Here is an 18,086-nt window from a genome sequence, read left to right on the forward strand (position 1 = left end):
AGCTCCAGGCTGCTTTCGCATTTGCCTGAATTCCATCAGGCTGGAACTCAGAGACACTTTCAGTTTAGGGTTCTTTTTTTCCCCCCAACAAATATGGAGCAATGAAAGCAATTTTTTTTCCAATATCTTATTTTTAAAAAGTTATTCTCAAAGCTCTCTTTTTCCAACAAAAGGAAAAAGTTGTTTGTGAAGTTGAAGAAGAATTACAGTTTAAATGAGTATAATAATATATTTTGAAAACTAAGTAACTTCAGGGAAAATACTATATTCCATTTTTATATCTGAGAGTTTTAGTATGGCCCTAATTAAGCCTTAGAATATATGTATTCTGATACGTATTTGTGTTTATGTAATTACTATGAATGATCAAGTGGCAACGTTTTGTTGTTCCGGAAATCATTCAAAGCAAAATAATAAAAATGTCATATTAAAAAATATATCTGTAGGACAGCATATATTCTGAACATTCTGAAGGACAGCATATATGTCAGACCCAAGTTTCTAATGAAGAAACCTAATTTAAATTTCCTATGGCAAAATTGTTTCGTTGTATCTTGCGTGCCGTGTGGACTATGCACCAGCTGAAATTAACCATCTAATCCTCAGAAATACTTACTCAGGACAAGCTAAGAAATGTATTTATCATAATGTTTTCACCAGGCTCAGACAGTTATAGATTTAATTATGGTATCTAACAAGAGTGTGTGCCTGATTTCAATATAAACATTCATTTTATAAATATGTGGAAGTGTGTGTGAAATATTTTTGATTTTATATATACTGTTTAAATCTTATAAAGACTTTTGGGTACTAATTGGTTGTCATGTGTTAAAAGTCTACTTAATTGGTGATAAAAAACTACAGGTACATGCCAGTGTGAGTGTATTTAAAAACTGGAGCTTTCCAAGGGATCAGCAGAGTTATTTGGCATAGCCGGTTTGCGAGAGACTGGGAAAAATCAATGGTTCTTCATTCTTATTCTAACTGATGAGTTCGTAGTAGCACATGGGGAGTGCGTGCGTATCCTGAAAGGACACTGCTTCCAGAGACTGCATCTCATTTAAATCTAACAACATTTTCAGAAATAAATCAGTAACTGGACAAATAAAACTAAACACTAATGATAAAGAGGTTTGATGAACTCATGAATACAACTGCAATGTATCCTGTAATGAACAATAACATTTATTAACATCTTGCATATGTTTATGAATAAACATTAATATAGACCTAGAAAGTAAAATTTGATTGAGTTCCTAAAATTTTATACTGGAAATAAATTTTGAAAATTCAAACAACATCCTTTTTTTTAGAAGAAAGAGAAGGACATTGAAAATGCACTCTCACTGCACAAAATTACTCAAGCTAGTTACATTGCTTTAATTAAAGGATATTGAATTGTATTAAGATAGAATAGCATATTAAGCAAGGATAAATTTGATATAAGCTAAGGGATGCAGTTTTTCAAGATTATGTCTCATAGTTTTAATCTCATTGTTGATGGAAAAAAAACAGATTTAACTATTATGATGGCGATGAATGTATTGCAATTTTCTTTTTATTTTTATCCTCTAGCAAAAGCTGAGAACTGAATTTTCATTTATGTGGTTTGATTTATTGGTATTGTCTTCAAGAAGTGCATTTTTTAGTAAGTACAGAAATTCAAACATATTCATATGTGGAGCAAGAAAGAGGATATGTCAGAGTGGATATGAGTTTGCTGCGTATTCACTTTAAGTTTGAGGAAGTAGACCTTATAACAGGAAATTGAAACCATGTAAAGATATCACAAGAGAAAGTTGTACATCTTACTGTTACATATTATTCTGCAGCCAGGAATGGTAAGTCTGTTGAGGAACCACTTGCAGTTACCTTACTGCAGAGAAAGCTCATTCTGGTGATAAAGGGAGAGCGGACAAAACTTTTTAAGGCTTCTTATAGCATTACTAAAACTTGATTTTATATATATTTGGTTGCCATTCCTTGGCAGTGAAAATGAAGGGTTCTATTTCCAAAGAAGTGGGAAGGATCAAATTTCAAAAACTCGATGTAGAATTTTGTTTTGAAAAGCTAAAACAAAAGTGGAGCATATAATGGAAATATTGTAATAAATTACAGTGTAATAAATTAGTCCTGAGTTATCATATTCCATTAACTGTATAACATTCCTGAAAGTGCACATTTCACTATGTTGAAGTAAAGGTGTGCAACAGTGTATGTTTACTTCTGTGGTGCTGCAGAACACTGCAGAAAGAGCATGAATCTTTAATTTCCATATTCCAAATTTTGTTATTTAAAAAGCAGTATCTTAATTCTCATTGAAAACCCAGGGTTCTAGGATAATGGCTTAGAGATTTGGTTATGGAGTTTTCCTTTGTCGGTTTGGGTTTTTTTGGTTTGCTTCTTCCATGTCTTCTCGTGCCCTTCTTAAAAACTGCTTTGAAAAGCAAGGAAAATAGATGTTACAAAGTGAAGGTTTCATATTTTTCTACATGGAGTACAGAAGTTAATATTATGTCACCAGTAGAGGAAACAGTATTTGGCTTTTTTTTACATTTCAGCTAATATTTTAATATAGTTTATGAATGTTGCGATGAAGTTAATTTCCAGTGTCATTACTGTCACGTGTTCACTATCCATAAATAAATATGTACTGTAAACAATACATTTTAATCAAAACTGAAATATATATTAGCTTATTTTTTTCAATTTGCAACCTTAAGTAACTCATTATCATTTTCCTGCCTGCTGAGAAACTGAGCAGCTCCCATAGGTGTCAAAAGATTTTGCAGGAGGAGCACGGCACTGTTAAGGATTAGGTCCCGGAGGTTTCTATGTACAAAGATGTGAGACGCATGGGGTGTAGGCTGATTAAGTCCAGTTCAGATTTCAGAGATAGTGCATTGAATTACAAGAGCGTTGAGCAAAGTGAGGAAAGGCAGCTGGGCCAGGAAGCTCGCAAAGTCCGCAGAGGAGAGCTCACCACTCTAGGTAGCCCTTGCTTCCTCTGGATGCACTAGTTTTAATAGGGGGGGGGGGGGGAAAGGAAAAAAATACATCGATTTTTTTATTCATTAAGAACTACACAGATTATGACAATCTGTGGATTACCATAGTAGGGAAGCAGTACCATTCAAGTACTGAGACTGAGACTTTTCTGGGCCCTGGATCAGTTACCACTAAAAATGTGCTAAGTCTGAGGGTGGCTGATTTCTTTTGCTTTAGATGCAGACAGAAGAGACAATTACTGAACCCAGAAATCAACTTGAATGTTTACAGAGGGGAAAACCTTCCTGGACCATGCTATAAAGCCTCCTATTAATTAACTGCAATGCAGATGAAAGCATACATTCATTCAGATTGAATGCAGATACAAGACCACGTGACAGTCCCCTTTTGAGAATCCAGAGCTTTAATTTGCAAGTGGAGCATCCCATAGATGTTGTCATACAGTCTTTTTAATTAACTGTTTTGATCACCTCTTCTGAAGGTTGTCTGTTTGTCACAGCCCCCATAGTTTTAGTCATCCTACAGTATATTTTTCATGGAGGGAATAATCTTTTATTTCTTTTAACACAAGTAACTGCTCTTTAGCACAAGTAACTGAGCAGAGGCCATATCATTACAAAAAATCTTATTAGTAGTTTTTAAAGACACAAATTTTTATTTTATGTTATTAAATTTCATCCTATTTCTGTTACTCCAGTCCAGAGTTTTTCCTACACTATCATTATTCCTCCTCTATATTAGAAAAAAACCTCTAATTTGGTGCCATTCATACATCCCAGGGCATACAGTTAGTGTGTTTTCATTAAGTAAGATTTCTCCCAAGATCAGTGGAATATCATTAGTAGCCTTCTGTCTTGATAATGATGCTTTCAGTGTAATTTCTGGAAATTAAATACTGTTCTTTCCACTCTCACTCCTGTTGAGGTGTACTATCAAATATTTTACCTTAATCTAGACAGGTCTGGCCCACCGCAGTAACTTTGTCTAAGAAAGCAGCCTTCTTTCTATACATAATATATTAATTTACCTGTGCCAAAACCACATTGCAATTGACTCTGCCCCATGAACTGCCAAGCTCTTTGTCGTTCTTTCCTTCAAAATCTGCTCAGCAGTTCCCATCATGCTGAGACTGAAGCAATGGGCCTGTAATTACTTCAGAAGAACATTCATTCTTTGTTATTCTTCAGCTTATGGAGAAGGTGCTGTCCTTTAAATGTCAGTTTATTTGTAATGTTCATCCTTTTCCTACTAAGTGGTGCTTACACTAACACTTCCTTATCTCTGATAACAGAAGACCAGAGGAAGAAAGAAAAGGATGTATGGGGCGGCAAAAGGCAGGTTTTCCGCGGCATTGACATTTGACTGCTGTGTGGCAGGTGGCATGGATTTGGTCTGGCTGACAGTAGTTTTAACATGTGAACTTCAGTTGACCCTGTAGGATAAGGGAGCAGCTTAGATGTAAGAGTAGTAGAGCCCTGAGCAAAAGCAGCCTGTTCAGGCAGCGTGAAAGTGCAGGGGTGTTGAGACCTCTCGAGGTGAGCAGGCAGTGCCTGGTGGGTGCTGCGTGAGTTTGAATACCCAGTTTGAATATCCAGTCGAGACCTGGCTGTTCTCTGTCCAATCCTAAAATCAACAGTGTCTGGAGTGACTCGGGGAGAGTGGGGAGACACTCGGCGTACCCCAAAAGAGAGATGGGGAGAGCCCGGGGAGCCTGCGGACTGGCACCACTTCGCTGACCCTCCGGCTTTTCTTCTGGGTTGTGTCCTCCACCTGTGGATCGGGGAGGAAGTGTAATCCATATATACCTGCGATTAACATGTTTTGGTATCCAAGTCCATTTAGTCTCCGCACTGTTATTTCATCTTGAACAGCTATATACCATCAGGTGTATGATGGTTTATCTTCTGCACTTCTGTCCTGTCCGGGCATGCCAGCACCTGCTTCTTGCTTCTCCTTGTAGGGGATTTAGGTTATTGTACAACAACACGTACTTCCTCTACAGATCCATTGAAAGAGCACATGAGATTTAAGAGCCAACTAGGGAATTAAAGGAGCAACAAGAACCAGAAATAGGCTGGCTTGCTGAGTTATCTTGGGAACAATTTAAGTCTGTGGCCTGGCAGCTGAACGGATGAGCTACTGGACATGGTTACATGTGTACCGCTTTCCTATAACAAATGGTAGTGAAAGACTGAAGAGGGAAATAAAGAATAAAAAATAATAATAATGGCACATGAATACACTCAATTGTGAAGCATAGTTGTATGTGTCAGGATGAAAATGGAAACTGTTTCATGATACCATTTTTTCATATAGCATTGTTCCACACATATTTTTTATTCAAAGAGTAGCAGAATTGTGAAATTTTGCCACCCCAAATTGTCTGATTGTGCTATAAAGTATATGGCTTTTTAGGTACATAAGATATTAAGACAATGCATTCATCCAAAAGGCCAAATGTAGCTTTATAAGGAGAACATATTTTCTTCAAGGCTAATGAAATAGGTGGGTTATTAATGTTGTGATTGAAAGCTTGGAAAATAAAAGGAAGTAAAAAGTATTGATGGAAAAGTTGAGGGCTTTTTGAGGCCCTCTTGGTTAGTTTGGGGGGCCTGATAATGAAGGAAGATTAATCAGTGACTAATGGTAGGAGAAGAGGAACTAGGAAGTGCAGTGTGACTTTCATCTAGTGAGATGAAGTTGTTCTCCTTCTGGATTAGTTTTATTTGGTTAATTACTTTATTGCAGTTTGTAGTTGGTGGGTTTGTTGGTTGAGGATATTTTGAAATGTTACAGAGACTTTGGTGCTCACTGGGGGAGTTTTTAAAACTACGCTGTTAGTTATGAAATAGGTTGCATTTCATGGACTGGGGACTTGTGATAGGAAAGTCAGCTAAAACCTGTGAAATCATCAGAGGGAGGAGGATGTATGTATTAGCTAGAATAGATTACTGTAAATCAGCAGTGTAATGGAGCTGTGAAAATAGCAAATGCCATCCAGTGATGGATCAATTTGCAGTAGATGTGGGGAAGTTACAGTGCCATTGTACAGACACCAGTGAGCTCCTTTCTGGAACAGTGCATCCAGTGCTGACCATGCTTGTTCAATAACATGACCTAAAACTGGAGTGAGTGCAGAGAAGGGCAACGTAAAGAGCCTGTTTTATGAGATAAGAAAGACTGACTTTGTTTGCTTATCTCTAGCTGGTAACTAGACAGTGCAGAAACTTGATTGCTGTCTAGAAATACATCTGGTGGAGAAGGCAGGTGAGAAAGAACTTTTTAGGCCAAAGAACAGTGCGCTGCAGACGCCAGTAAGTATAATTTAGCCTTGAAGAAATTTTGTTTAGTTTATTAGAAGATTCATAACTGTTAGAGCAAACCATTGCGGAAGAGCCTTCCGGAAGGAGCACTGCAACAAGGCAGCTCAGTACTTTTATGGGAGAGTTTGACAAGTTTGAAATAGGGTAGTATGTGATGCCTGCAAAACACCTGGACTTGAAGAAGTTAGCTGGTTTTGGTCTTAATTAACAATGGGCAGAACATGTTTTTTGTACTATTTCCAAGAGCTAGGAGAATATTCGGAGTTTCTATGCGTGGAAGTGTCTGCAGCTTTCAAAAGATAACATGCCTTAATAAAACTCAATTTAGTGCCAAAATTTTAACTATTTTATAGCAGCATTAGTGTCCTCATTGGTAGTCTCAGGAAATAAAAGCTGTAATGGACACAGTTCTGCCTGTCATTGTTCGAGCTGCTCCCTCAAGGTCAGTACTAATGGATGCTGTTTGGGATGTGCAGGGAGCCATATATTGTCAGGATTCATGCTGCAATTGTTCTGTGAATTGATAAAAGATTTCACCACCCACTGCTGAAAATGGATGGGCAAATGCAGCACCATTTGTAAGCATGGAAATTAGGCTCAAGCAGAAAGAAATACTACTAAATTGTATCCTTGAGAACTCCCAAGGCAAAGGGAAGACAGTGTAATTGTGGGTCAGTTTCATGTGTCAGTAATAAAATTCTGATTTAAACCTGCATTAGTTCTTTAAATACAGAATTGCATTTCAAGATTGCAAGGTGAAGCATTTAATTTTCTTAATTTAATTTTCAGTACTTACTCAGTACTGTCTTCTTTCTCTACATTAAATGATGGATATAAAGTTATATTATTGCCAGTCTCCAAGAGAAATTATCTTTCAAATGAAAATTATGTTATTTACACCTGCAGTAAGGTTAGCTTCCTTACCACAGCTGTTGTTAATATAAAACAGGTATTCAGGAAACACAGAAATGACCCCTGTAACACTGAAAGCTGGAGACGCTACCAAAATTAGATACCCTTTATTGTATCTATTTATTTTATTGACATACCCACATTTTATTTTTTCCTGATCTCCAAAGACGATAGTTTGCAAAAGACAAAGAATTGTTATCTCCAACCTGTTTAATAGCTTGTTTTGTGATATCGTACAGAACCCTATGTGATACCACACAGTCTTCTAGAAGAATACTGTGCACGAAGCAAACGAGTAGAGTCAGTTGCTGCAGGTCTGTATCGTTGCTGTGTAGCTAGAGATGATAGATAAATAGATAGAGATAGAGCTATGATAGATAGATACAGATGTGTGCATGTCTAATCATACTAGAACCAATTTCAGCTTCGTGATTGCAAATTGAGCTTTGATTTGAGTAGCTGAATCTTGAGATACAAAGTCCCATTAAATAATCTAAATCAGATCCCCAGAAATGCACATTGTCAGCTAGAGTGCATGTAATGTTTTAACAAGTGTTATTTTAAATTTAGTAGGTGTTGGTCTTGCTGATTAAAATATATAGAGATAGATAGACAGACAGACAGACAGAGACAGATAGACAGAGAGACAGACAGGTATGGGTTTCTTTTCCAAATAAAACATTCACTTTTCAGGCATAATTTTTACTTTTCACATCATCTGTAGTATGCACATTGTGATTTATATGGACCTGAATGTTAAGTACGTGTTTTTTAAAATGTTCTTAAAGTACAGCTGGAATACAGAATTACCATGAAGGACAAGGCAGGAATTCAAAATGATTTTGACAAATAGAAATCCCTGTCAGGAATGGAGTTATCCCTCAGGAATGATATAGGTAAAGTTTATTCTGCCTTATGGCCTGGTGATGGACTACATGACCTTTCAAATCCTCTTCAAGCCCTGTTCTATGATTCTGTGATCAACTCATTTTAGCATTTGACAGCTGCTGTATTTATACTATAGATAATTCTAGTACTTTAAATACTTTGTGATTTTTCTGAATTTACATATTTTGCACATAAACACTTTAAATTACATTTACATTTCAAATGTATTCTCATTTATGCTAAGGTATTAATAATAAAGGTTATTGGTCTCATTTGGTAATTTAGCAACTCTGTATTTCTTCCAGCCTAAAGCATGAAAGTGTTGGTTTTTTATGAGAGGTAACAAGGCTACAAATTACTATGATTTAATATAAACATATCACAAGGTTGATATACTGTTCATCCATTTGTGGTAATAATTAGCAGATAATTCACTTAGTTTGGAAAATGAAATCCTGATTCTCAAGGTAGTTTTAGTAACATTCAGTCTGGAACAGGATTATTCTTTACAACATGTTAAAGTCATGGCAAGGTGGTCGTCTGCTTGCAAATGTAATTTAGTCTGACGAATAGATAATCCTGTAAAAATATTGTCAGGTTAATCTAAATTGATTTGTTAATATTAAACCCAGTGAATGCTAATCAAATATCAAGTTGAGAAGCTTTAGTAGCAATTTTAAGTCTTTGATAATTTTCCATTACTCTTTGATGGAATGACTCCTAGGTTTTGTGGAAACATACTAAAGCTTTCTCACAGTTGATAGTCCTGTCCTGAACTTCTTTCCAAGACTGGATACAAATGCAATACAGACCCAAGCATCTACTTTAGAAATGCTTCCTTTCTTTTAATCTGATGGTACTGCTGACTTGTTTTTGTTGAATGCTGTATGTAATGAATTGCTTTCTAAACCATGTAACTGCTTTGTGGTTTTGCAACTCCTTGATATTTGTAACTATTTTGTTATTTTTATAGGTAGTAGACTTAGAGAAATACTTAAGATTCGAATACAGTGTCTGTACATACGAATAATAGCCATTTAAAAAACAGAATAAGTATCAGCTGAAGGGTATATTTGTGGCACAGTAAAATGTATTGAAAACTTCTGTATGTTCCACTTGAAAGAAAATTCAATGTAATTGTAAAGTTGTTAAAAGATTTGGTAAAATTTTTAGTTAATCAGTTATATGATTATCAGTATTATATTTGTTATTAATAGAAGTAGTCCCTGAAATGGAGAAGAGTGAAAACTTGCTTTGCACAGTGCGTCCAGGAGCTTTCCATTACGATCACACTCTTTGAAACTTAACAACATTTTATTTTCTTTCAACAGAAAGCTTTTCTTTACAGACTATGGGAATGTTGCCAAGGTTGAGAGATGTGACATGGATGGAATGAACAGGACATGGATAGTAGATTCTAAAATTGAACAACCAACTGCTCTTGCACTAGACCTCGTCAATAAATACGTGTACTGGGTTGACATATATCTGGATAATCTAGAAGTTGTTGACTATCAAGGAAGAAAGAGGCATACAGTAATGAAAGGCAGACAAGTAGGTATTGATTTGCAAAAGCAATAAAAAGTACTGATATCAATAAATGAACCTGCATAATGCTAGCAATTACAGTAATGTTCTTTTCTTTTTTGTTCAAGTAAGTTAGACCTTAAAAGATTCAGCTGCACGTTTTGGTTTTTTTTTGCAATTTAGCCCATTTTGCAACTTACAGACAAGTTTCCATGCAGTGGCTCTTTAACAATACATCATGTTTCCATTGTAAGAGACTTCTGGAGGGGAGATATGGGGTAATACAAGGGGGATAAATTATTAATGACAAGAAGACACTATTGCCAATTCAGGAAGAAGAGACTATTAGGGAGAAGAGAAATAACAAAAGGTGTTCACCTGTTCAGACAATCTAGATGCACTCAAATCATATTTATGTTGATGGCAATTGCATTCTTCACAGTTGATCCAGGTGTTCAGAGTCATAAATATAAACCTTAAGACTGACCTGCGAGTCTGTGCGTGGGATTGCATCAATCCGTTGTTTTAGCTTGGAGAGTGGGGTAATGGGTAGTATGGAAAGGAAGGGTTCTACGGCTGTGGAAAGGCTGGTTGGAAAGCTGGAGAAAAATAGTAAAGAATTATTCCTGGTTGCTACTCTGTCTCACAGAGTTTACATGTAAATCTGGTTCTGCCTGATGTTAAATAGGATATGGAAGAATGAATAAATAGATAGAATAAACACTTCACCTGTTCTGCTGTTGCTCTTTACTCACTTCCAAGTAATCACTGTTTACCCAACAGACAACTGGTTAATATAACTATCATTTAAAAATATTTAGAAACAGTGACAAGAAAACAATCCAGATTGGCTGGCTAAACAGCAAACACCAAGCCTTCCTATTTTTAGTGAAATGCTCCCTTTCTTACTGTAAAATGATCTAGCCACAGTCTTTAGCCAGTTGTTCTGGAATGGCAGGTCTTGTAAACTTTTTTTGGGGGGTGACATTTCGGGAACAGATACTTAGAAAAGAAACTAACAGTTTAACAGACTTGATCTGAGTTGTACATACTTGTGTCTTAGGAGAGAGGCTTGTTCTTTCTCTTATCTGAAATTTGGATACAAAAAAGGATTTCTAATTAAATCTTAAATTCTAAGAAGGGAGAAAGATGATTCTTTCAATATAGATGAACTGAAAGGGTGACAAGTATAAAAAAGTTAGGCTTTTAAATTGGTCACTGTTATCACAGAAGAACAAGCGTATTGATTGTCTTTCCACTCTAATGAAAAACTGGTGATTTCACTGTTTTTTGTGCTTGCATTTGTTGGGATTGAATGTGACTTAGTTACTCCATGCTACTCATAGTTAGTCCAAGGAAAGAGCAAACCAGAAAACTATTCCCAAGAAGTTTTAGGGGTAAGTTTATTTCATAAACCCAAGCACATCAAAAGATATACTTTTCAGATGATAAGGGCTTTTATGATTGATAGCTTGGAGTGGCTTTCAAAGGACTATATAGCAAACAACATTTCCATTCATATATAAGATAATTGGGAAGCTGCATAAGGAGTAAGAACTACTGCAAAAATACATAAATTAAAGCATTATAAAATGCATTGTAAAAAGAGTCACATAATAGTGTAAATGTAGAAAAGCTGCCATGAGAGTTAAATAATGACGTTTTAAAATGTGTGCAAATGGAAACAGGGAAGAAAGAGGATTTAATGCAGAGAATTCAAAAATTTGGTACAGATGGATCATTATTTTCAAGGCTGTTTTCTTTTCAATGTCTGGCATTACTATAATTGGACTGAATTTTTACTGGGTCTTAATCAAACACTTCTGTTGATTTCAGTTAGTTTTTACTGGGTAAGGGCACAGTACAGAGGCAAGCATTTGGCCAACCGGGGGTAATTTCCAGAAAGGACTGGGATTTTGATGCACAACAGGATTTCCCTCCCCCCACCCATTCTTTTTTGGTGAGGTATGTCTGAGTCTAGGAGTAAATGGGCTGAGTAAACACTTTGTCATGAATAATTAATTGATTAATAAGACACAGCTTATGGAGCACCTACCAACAAATTCTCTTTAATTTATTCAGTTTTCACATTGCTTAGTGAGATGTTTTGCATTTTCTAAATCTATAGATCAAGCGCAACCTCTATTATTGAACACTTCATGTTTGAGCTGTAATTGGTTAACTAACTATGGGTAATTTTGAATGCATGTACCCATACACATCTCAGATTAATGTAATTTTAGAATTCACTTCTTGAGAAACATACCTGGCAGTACTGTATGACCCCAAACATATTCAAAGACACAACACAAAAGGAACACAAGCATAGCTGAGAGAATTTATTTATTTATTAGAAAACATTCAGTGAAAATATCTTGCAGTATTTGCCTGGCTTTGGTCACAACATAATTAAAAAATACATACATTCAACCTATTCACTGTTCTCTGTACACAGAAAAAAAGGTTTTTGCTAGTTCATTTACTATATTTATTAGTGAAACACTAGCTAATATTAATATGCATTACTAGTTAGCTAATTAATATTAGTTAATACTAATGCATTCACTTAGCACAGCATGCCAGACTTTATAATTTTAAAGACAGAGAAATGGGAAATTCAGAGAACAGACGAATTCGGAAAGCTTAATGTTTTAAATTTTCTTTTTCTTGTACAAAACTTTTTTTTACCATAAGCTTATGATTACAAGAATGTGAGCTATACTTGTAGTGTAATTTTCATTTAGTTTTACAAATATGTATCGCTTTATGCAGAAATTATTCTGTATGGTTTAGCATGTACATTTCACATTTTTATTTGATGTTTCTAAAAAAGAGAAATAGCTAAAATAGCTAAAATAATGATTCTTTTTCTCTTTTCCAGGTTAGGCATCTCTGTGGTATAGCAGTATTTGAAAACTACTTATATGCAGTTAATTCAGATAACTTCAGCATTTTACGAATAAACAGATATAATGGCACTGATGTTCAGTCTCTTACTAAACTCGAAAATGCTAAAGAGATCCGCGTATACCAGAAAAGAACTCAAATAGCAGGTAGGATCAAAATTCCTCTTTCTAAGAAACAGAAAACCAGCAAAGAGGTGGATATGTGGTCAAAAATATTTGTGTAGAATTTCCCATCAGAAGATGCAGTGAAAATGGGTCACTGCAGCAGAACTGTGGATGGCATCCTTCGCCTTGTGCCTGTTCTCCTGCTTCGCTAAGCTCCTAACAGAACTGGCTCCTTAGCGTGTGGTTTGGAGAACTGCTGAAGGCCCTGGTTTGCAAGTTCTTGGACTCCACACAGACATGCTTACAGAATTTAACACTCTTCAAAATTGTTAGATGTCTGGTGTTGCCCACCTGGTTTGGTCTCAGACCTCTCAGATTGCTGGTCTCCCAGGGTCTCCAGAGAGCTATTCAGACAGATGGCAAACCTTGAGGGAGTCGAGCTTCCTGCCTCTGCCTTTGAGGCTGCAAAAAGCATGTAGATTTGGGCAGCTAGCCTGCCTAACTGCCAGCCCAGCAGCTAGTGAGATGGGGAATTGCTTTTCAGTTTTCCTCAGTTTGAATAATTAACTCTTTCCCTTTTGTGAAAGAAATTTGCATTTTAGTCTAGAATGAAAACTTCCTATAATCTCAGAATTTTTCATAAAATAGCAAATTCCTTAATCCACAGTCCTGTATGACTCTAATCATGGGTCTGATTGCATCCTTTCTGCATCCAGAAGAGCAGTATGATTTGTAGGAACTTTGTGCAAAGATTACAAGATCTAAAATGTTTGCAATTACACTTTATCAATGAGGGGGTTTTGATATGACTGATAGCAATAAATACTAAAATCCTTGCCATAGCTGCTTGGACATAAAAGCTAACATATCAGTTCTGGGGATCAACATCAATGTTATTAAACAGACTGACTGCTTTTAGAAAAGTTTCTGAAGTGGTAGCAAGCTCTAAATTGATGTTGATTGGATGAAAAAATTTTCATCGTATAGCCCAGGGCATCAGTTTGCAGATGTGAGTGCCAGAAGAACGCTGTGAGGACGCTGTCCTTGCTACAGGCCGACCTCCTGTACCCCTGAGGGAGTCAGAGACCTTGAGTATAGGAGGGACATGATTACAGTGTATCTTTTATTGCATCCTTTGTGATTACTCTACCTGCTCTTGCCCTTGGTTGACTCTGCTAGTTACTTCCTTTTGAATGAACATGTTTGTTGCTTTCAAGATTTGCTGTAAAGGCTATCTCAGCTTGGTAAAGTTTCTGTATACCTCTAACAATATTGACCTTAAACCACTGGATTACTTGTTGAAAAACAGCTACAAAGCTTGAGAGGATGGAGACAGAAAAGAAAACCAGTGTTTTGAGCTAAAATACCATTGGTTTATTGTGAGCCAGTTTAGCAAATGCAGGATAGATGTTGCTCTCTGATCAGACTTAGTTGAAGAGGATTTTTTTTTTTAAATGAATTTGGTGTATTAGTGTGCTAATTTAGAACTGTGCATTTGAAAATATGATGTCAAGGGAAAGGAATCCTTTGGGTACTACAGTTGGATTTATGTCCCTACTGTTCAAATACAGGAAAAAGACTACAAGGCTCTTGCTGTTCTGTAGTTTCTGCATAGGTATTTGCCCCAAAATGGTGTTGTCTAATGGTGTCGAATGATTAGTGAACTGGATTGGCATTGGATTCACTTGGTTCTCTTATAAAAAAAAGAGATGGGGGGTGGAGAGTCAATGAGCCAGTTACCCCGAGGGAGTGCTGTCTGGCAAATGCCTATGTAAAAACTTATTCAAAAAGAGGTGATTACATGCACCACTGGGGGATATGGGTTGATAGCCACAAAATAGTGCTTCAGATTCATGTATTTGTCAACTTTGGGCATCATTTAAAAGAAACATCTTTTTTTACAGTTATATTCTTGGGAAAGATTGATTGTGATACAAATTCACTTTTTTTCTGTAACCCTCCACATGTTGATGCATATAATTACTTTGCCTTAAATGGGTTTCAATCATGCTGTTTTTCACTTGTTGCAGTCAGAAGCCATGCGTGTGAAGTGGACCTGTATGGAATGCCAGGGGGATGCTCACACATCTGTCTGCTCAGCAGCAACTACAAAACACGGACTTGTCGCTGCAGGACTGGCTTCATCTTGGGAAGTGATGGCAGGTCATGCAAAAGTATGTTTTTAAAATCAAAGAGTTTGCCAGCTGCTATTATTTCAGGTGTTATTTAAAAACAATATCAATAACAATAGAAATAACACAGGCTGTTTTCAGGTAAAATTTGCTTGCATCATGTATCTGACACTTTGTTTATATACTCCTTTTATTCCCTTAAAATTATTTGATTGGACTCAGTTTATAGAAGTGACAAATTAAACCTGGGATGCTCTTTAAAGAATTCTAAAAACCATCAGAAGTTTTCAGTTTAACAGTTTTCTTCTTTTTTTATAAACTGTGCATTCTCATACTACCTAAGTACTGAAATGCTGCTAAATAGTTCCCATCGCCGTTAATTTCTACCCATATAGTCAACTTACCACTGAGAAGCAGACCCTTCACGTGAACATGAGCACGGTTTTTCCTTGTAATAGTTTGCAAAAGGAAATCTTGATTTGAGTAATTATACTTATACCTAGCACTACAAGAAAAACACCGTGTGTTGGTCACCTGCAGCCAAAGGGACAGTCCTGAAGGTTTTGGAAAAGGCCTGTTTTTGTCTGGTTTCTTGACCAAAAGGCACTGATTTAGTTTAGATGAAGTTAACTTAGTTACTTTGATGAATGCTCGTAAGTAGATACTTTTGGCCTCAATCAAACTTCTCATGGTTTTCACTAACAATTCCAAAAACAACAAAAAGTTCAGGGGCTCTGGGGAAAGGATATTTTCATGTCTACAGGAGAATTTTAAGAGGTATGTTCCTAATACAAAGTATCTAAGGATATTTATAAGTATCTTTAAGGAAAGGAAATCACCTTACTAAACTTATTTGTAATTAACTTACTTAGCTAAATTGTAAAAAACTGCTGAGAAATAAGAAATATTGGTATTCACATGTTGTGTCTAAGTTTGAAAGAACAGTGTGTGCTGATGCATTCTATTCCTTCCCATTTGAAAGAAATTTAATGTAGTTTTCTGTCTTGTTTGTTTCAGAGAAACTTCAGGTGAAAAAATCAGTGTTTTGAATTCGCTGAAGTTTACGGTCTTGTTAGATTTAATAATTACTTCAGTCATAGTCTACATTACCCTGATAGAGCCTAATGAATTGTAAAATTAAATGCCTACAATGCTATATATGTCCATTTCACAGTAGACACAAAGTTATTCTACGGTCTAGCATTTCTTTTCAGTATGAAATTTGATAGAAAAAATAATTAGATATAAGCAGCTCACTGAAGTAGTTTATATTTTAATTAAGGTAATGTAATTAGCTAGATTTCTTGAGTTTAGTTACCTTCAGAATATTTGAGAGTTTAATTTTTGGTATTGAATAACACTCCTGCCCCCCTACTAATTGTGCGAGTTAATTAAGCAGTTGACATTACGCACTGTAAAAGAAGATTAGGCAGCATCAGTTGTTTATGTTTGTAATCTTTCTTTTGCAGGACCAAAGAATGAACTGTTTCTTTTTTATGGAAAGGGACGCCCAGGAATAATACGGGGAATGGACCTGAATACCAGAGTATCTGATGAATACATGATCCCTATAGAAAATTTAGTCAATCCTCGTGCTCTGGACTTCCATGCTGAGACCAATTACATTTACTTTGCTGATACTACCAGTTTCCTAATTGGACGACAGAAAATTGATGGCACAGAGCGAGAAACAATCCTCAAAGATGGTAGGCAATGTTAACTAATAGTGACAACCAGAGAATCTCACTAAGGAGAAGCTGAACTTATCTCCACAGATAATTTTAAGTATCCAATTGAAAACACACCCAAACTAGACCTTGTGCACAGTTGGAAATATTTCTTTTCTTACAACTCCCTGTTTATATTTCCTGAGTCCAGAAATAGTAAGTTAGGTTAAGTTGCTGTGTTGTGAATTTTTACATTGCCCATTTAGTCTCTACTCTGCCTCTCCACTGAATTCTTTCAGTGAGTTAGATACAATGGATCCATAATGTAGTTCTTGGTAATTGTCCATGGAGCCATTCCATATCCTTGCTGATGCTTATTCAAGTAGTTTTGCCGAATGAGACTTCCTGTTGTGCTGTCACTTGCAAATTCATTAGAAGAAAAGAAAATGTAGGTGATTTAACTTTGTCTGTCCTGATGCATTTTCCTTCTATTTGTGGAAGCAAGAGGAAGACCTGAACATTCTTGGGAACCCTGAATTAACAAGTTTGTCCCATATATTATAGCAGTGGGAAAAGTAATAGCAGTTCACTACGTTCTACCTCTCCCACCACACTTCACAGAATCTTTCTGGTCTAGATTCACATCTTTTGATACTAAATATTGTTTTCAGTGATTAAACCTCCAGTCTGTCAACCCATCCTTCTTTTTCTTTTTGTGAATCTTTTTCATGAAAGACTGCTTCAGCAGGAGATAAGCACTGCCTCAGTTGAAATCTCTTTTACAGTAATTATTTTCTAGTACTCAAGAGAAAAGCTCTATGAATATCTGTCTTGGCCTTCAGAGAGCTCAATCTGTTTATTTGTAAATTCAAGCTTGAGGTAATAAAAATAACTGAAATAATACCATTGCTTTGAGACAGGGATTTTCATTCGCTGCCATTCATAACACTCATTCCCATGTTTCAATCCAACCATCCCAGAGACAGTATCACCAGCTTGAGGTGATATGGGGATGTTTTGATATTTTGTCTCTTCGCAGACCTCAGAGTCTGCACAACAGTCCCTTCAGTGGTAGCTACAGGGAATGGATGGCTTTCGACCGTATCTTGGTGATTGCCTAATAAAGGGCAGCTATCTGAGCAAATACTGAACTCTCTGCTGTCTACCTGATAATTCTTCAGTTCACTGTGAATATAGAAATGGATAATATATATCAAAGAACTTTCATTGCTGGCCTTCCTTTATTAAACAACACAAATTTCATTTTAAATCAAAGTAATCCAAATGCTGCGTATAGCAAGAGTGGATGGCATGTGAATTTATACATTGTAAGGTAGTAACAAGGAGCACCCTTGCTGAAAGGTATCTGAGAGGCTGAAGTTAGTCTAATCGAACACACAGACATGAATAAACTTTGCATACCAAATCACCTGATGCAAGATACTCTTCTAAATAAAGTCTAACTGTAATTTCTACATTTTATAAATATAGCAAAATGCCAGAGCATCATCAAATGAATTATGGTTCATCTGTGATCTATTATTGGTGGCTGTAATACTTACAAATAAAAATAAAATTTCACTGTATATCTCCCCTCACTCCTTCCCCAGGAGCTTA

At 36.2% G+C, this 18,086-nt stretch overlaps 1 protein-coding gene across 1 annotated transcript in view; it reads left to right on the plus strand.

Moving 5' to 3' along the window:
• Positions 1–18,086, plus strand: part of LRP1B (LDL receptor related protein 1B) — a 750,266-nt gene that overhangs the window by 430,383 nt on the left and 301,797 nt on the right. The window contains exons 8-11 of the mRNA XM_064515494.1: positions 9,464–9,686; positions 12,541–12,712; positions 14,701–14,844; positions 16,272–16,508. Coding sequence (XP_064371564.1) covers positions 9,464–9,686; positions 12,541–12,712; positions 14,701–14,844; positions 16,272–16,508 — 776 coding nt within the window. The remainder of the gene's footprint in view (positions 1–9,463; positions 9,687–12,540; positions 12,713–14,700; positions 14,845–16,271; positions 16,509–18,086) is intronic.

This window comes from Dromaius novaehollandiae, chromosome 7 (assembly GCF_036370855.1).
Source record: "Dromaius novaehollandiae isolate bDroNov1 chromosome 7, bDroNov1.hap1, whole genome shotgun sequence".
Lineage (NCBI taxonomy): Eukaryota > Metazoa > Chordata > Aves > Casuariiformes > Dromaiidae > Dromaius > Dromaius novaehollandiae.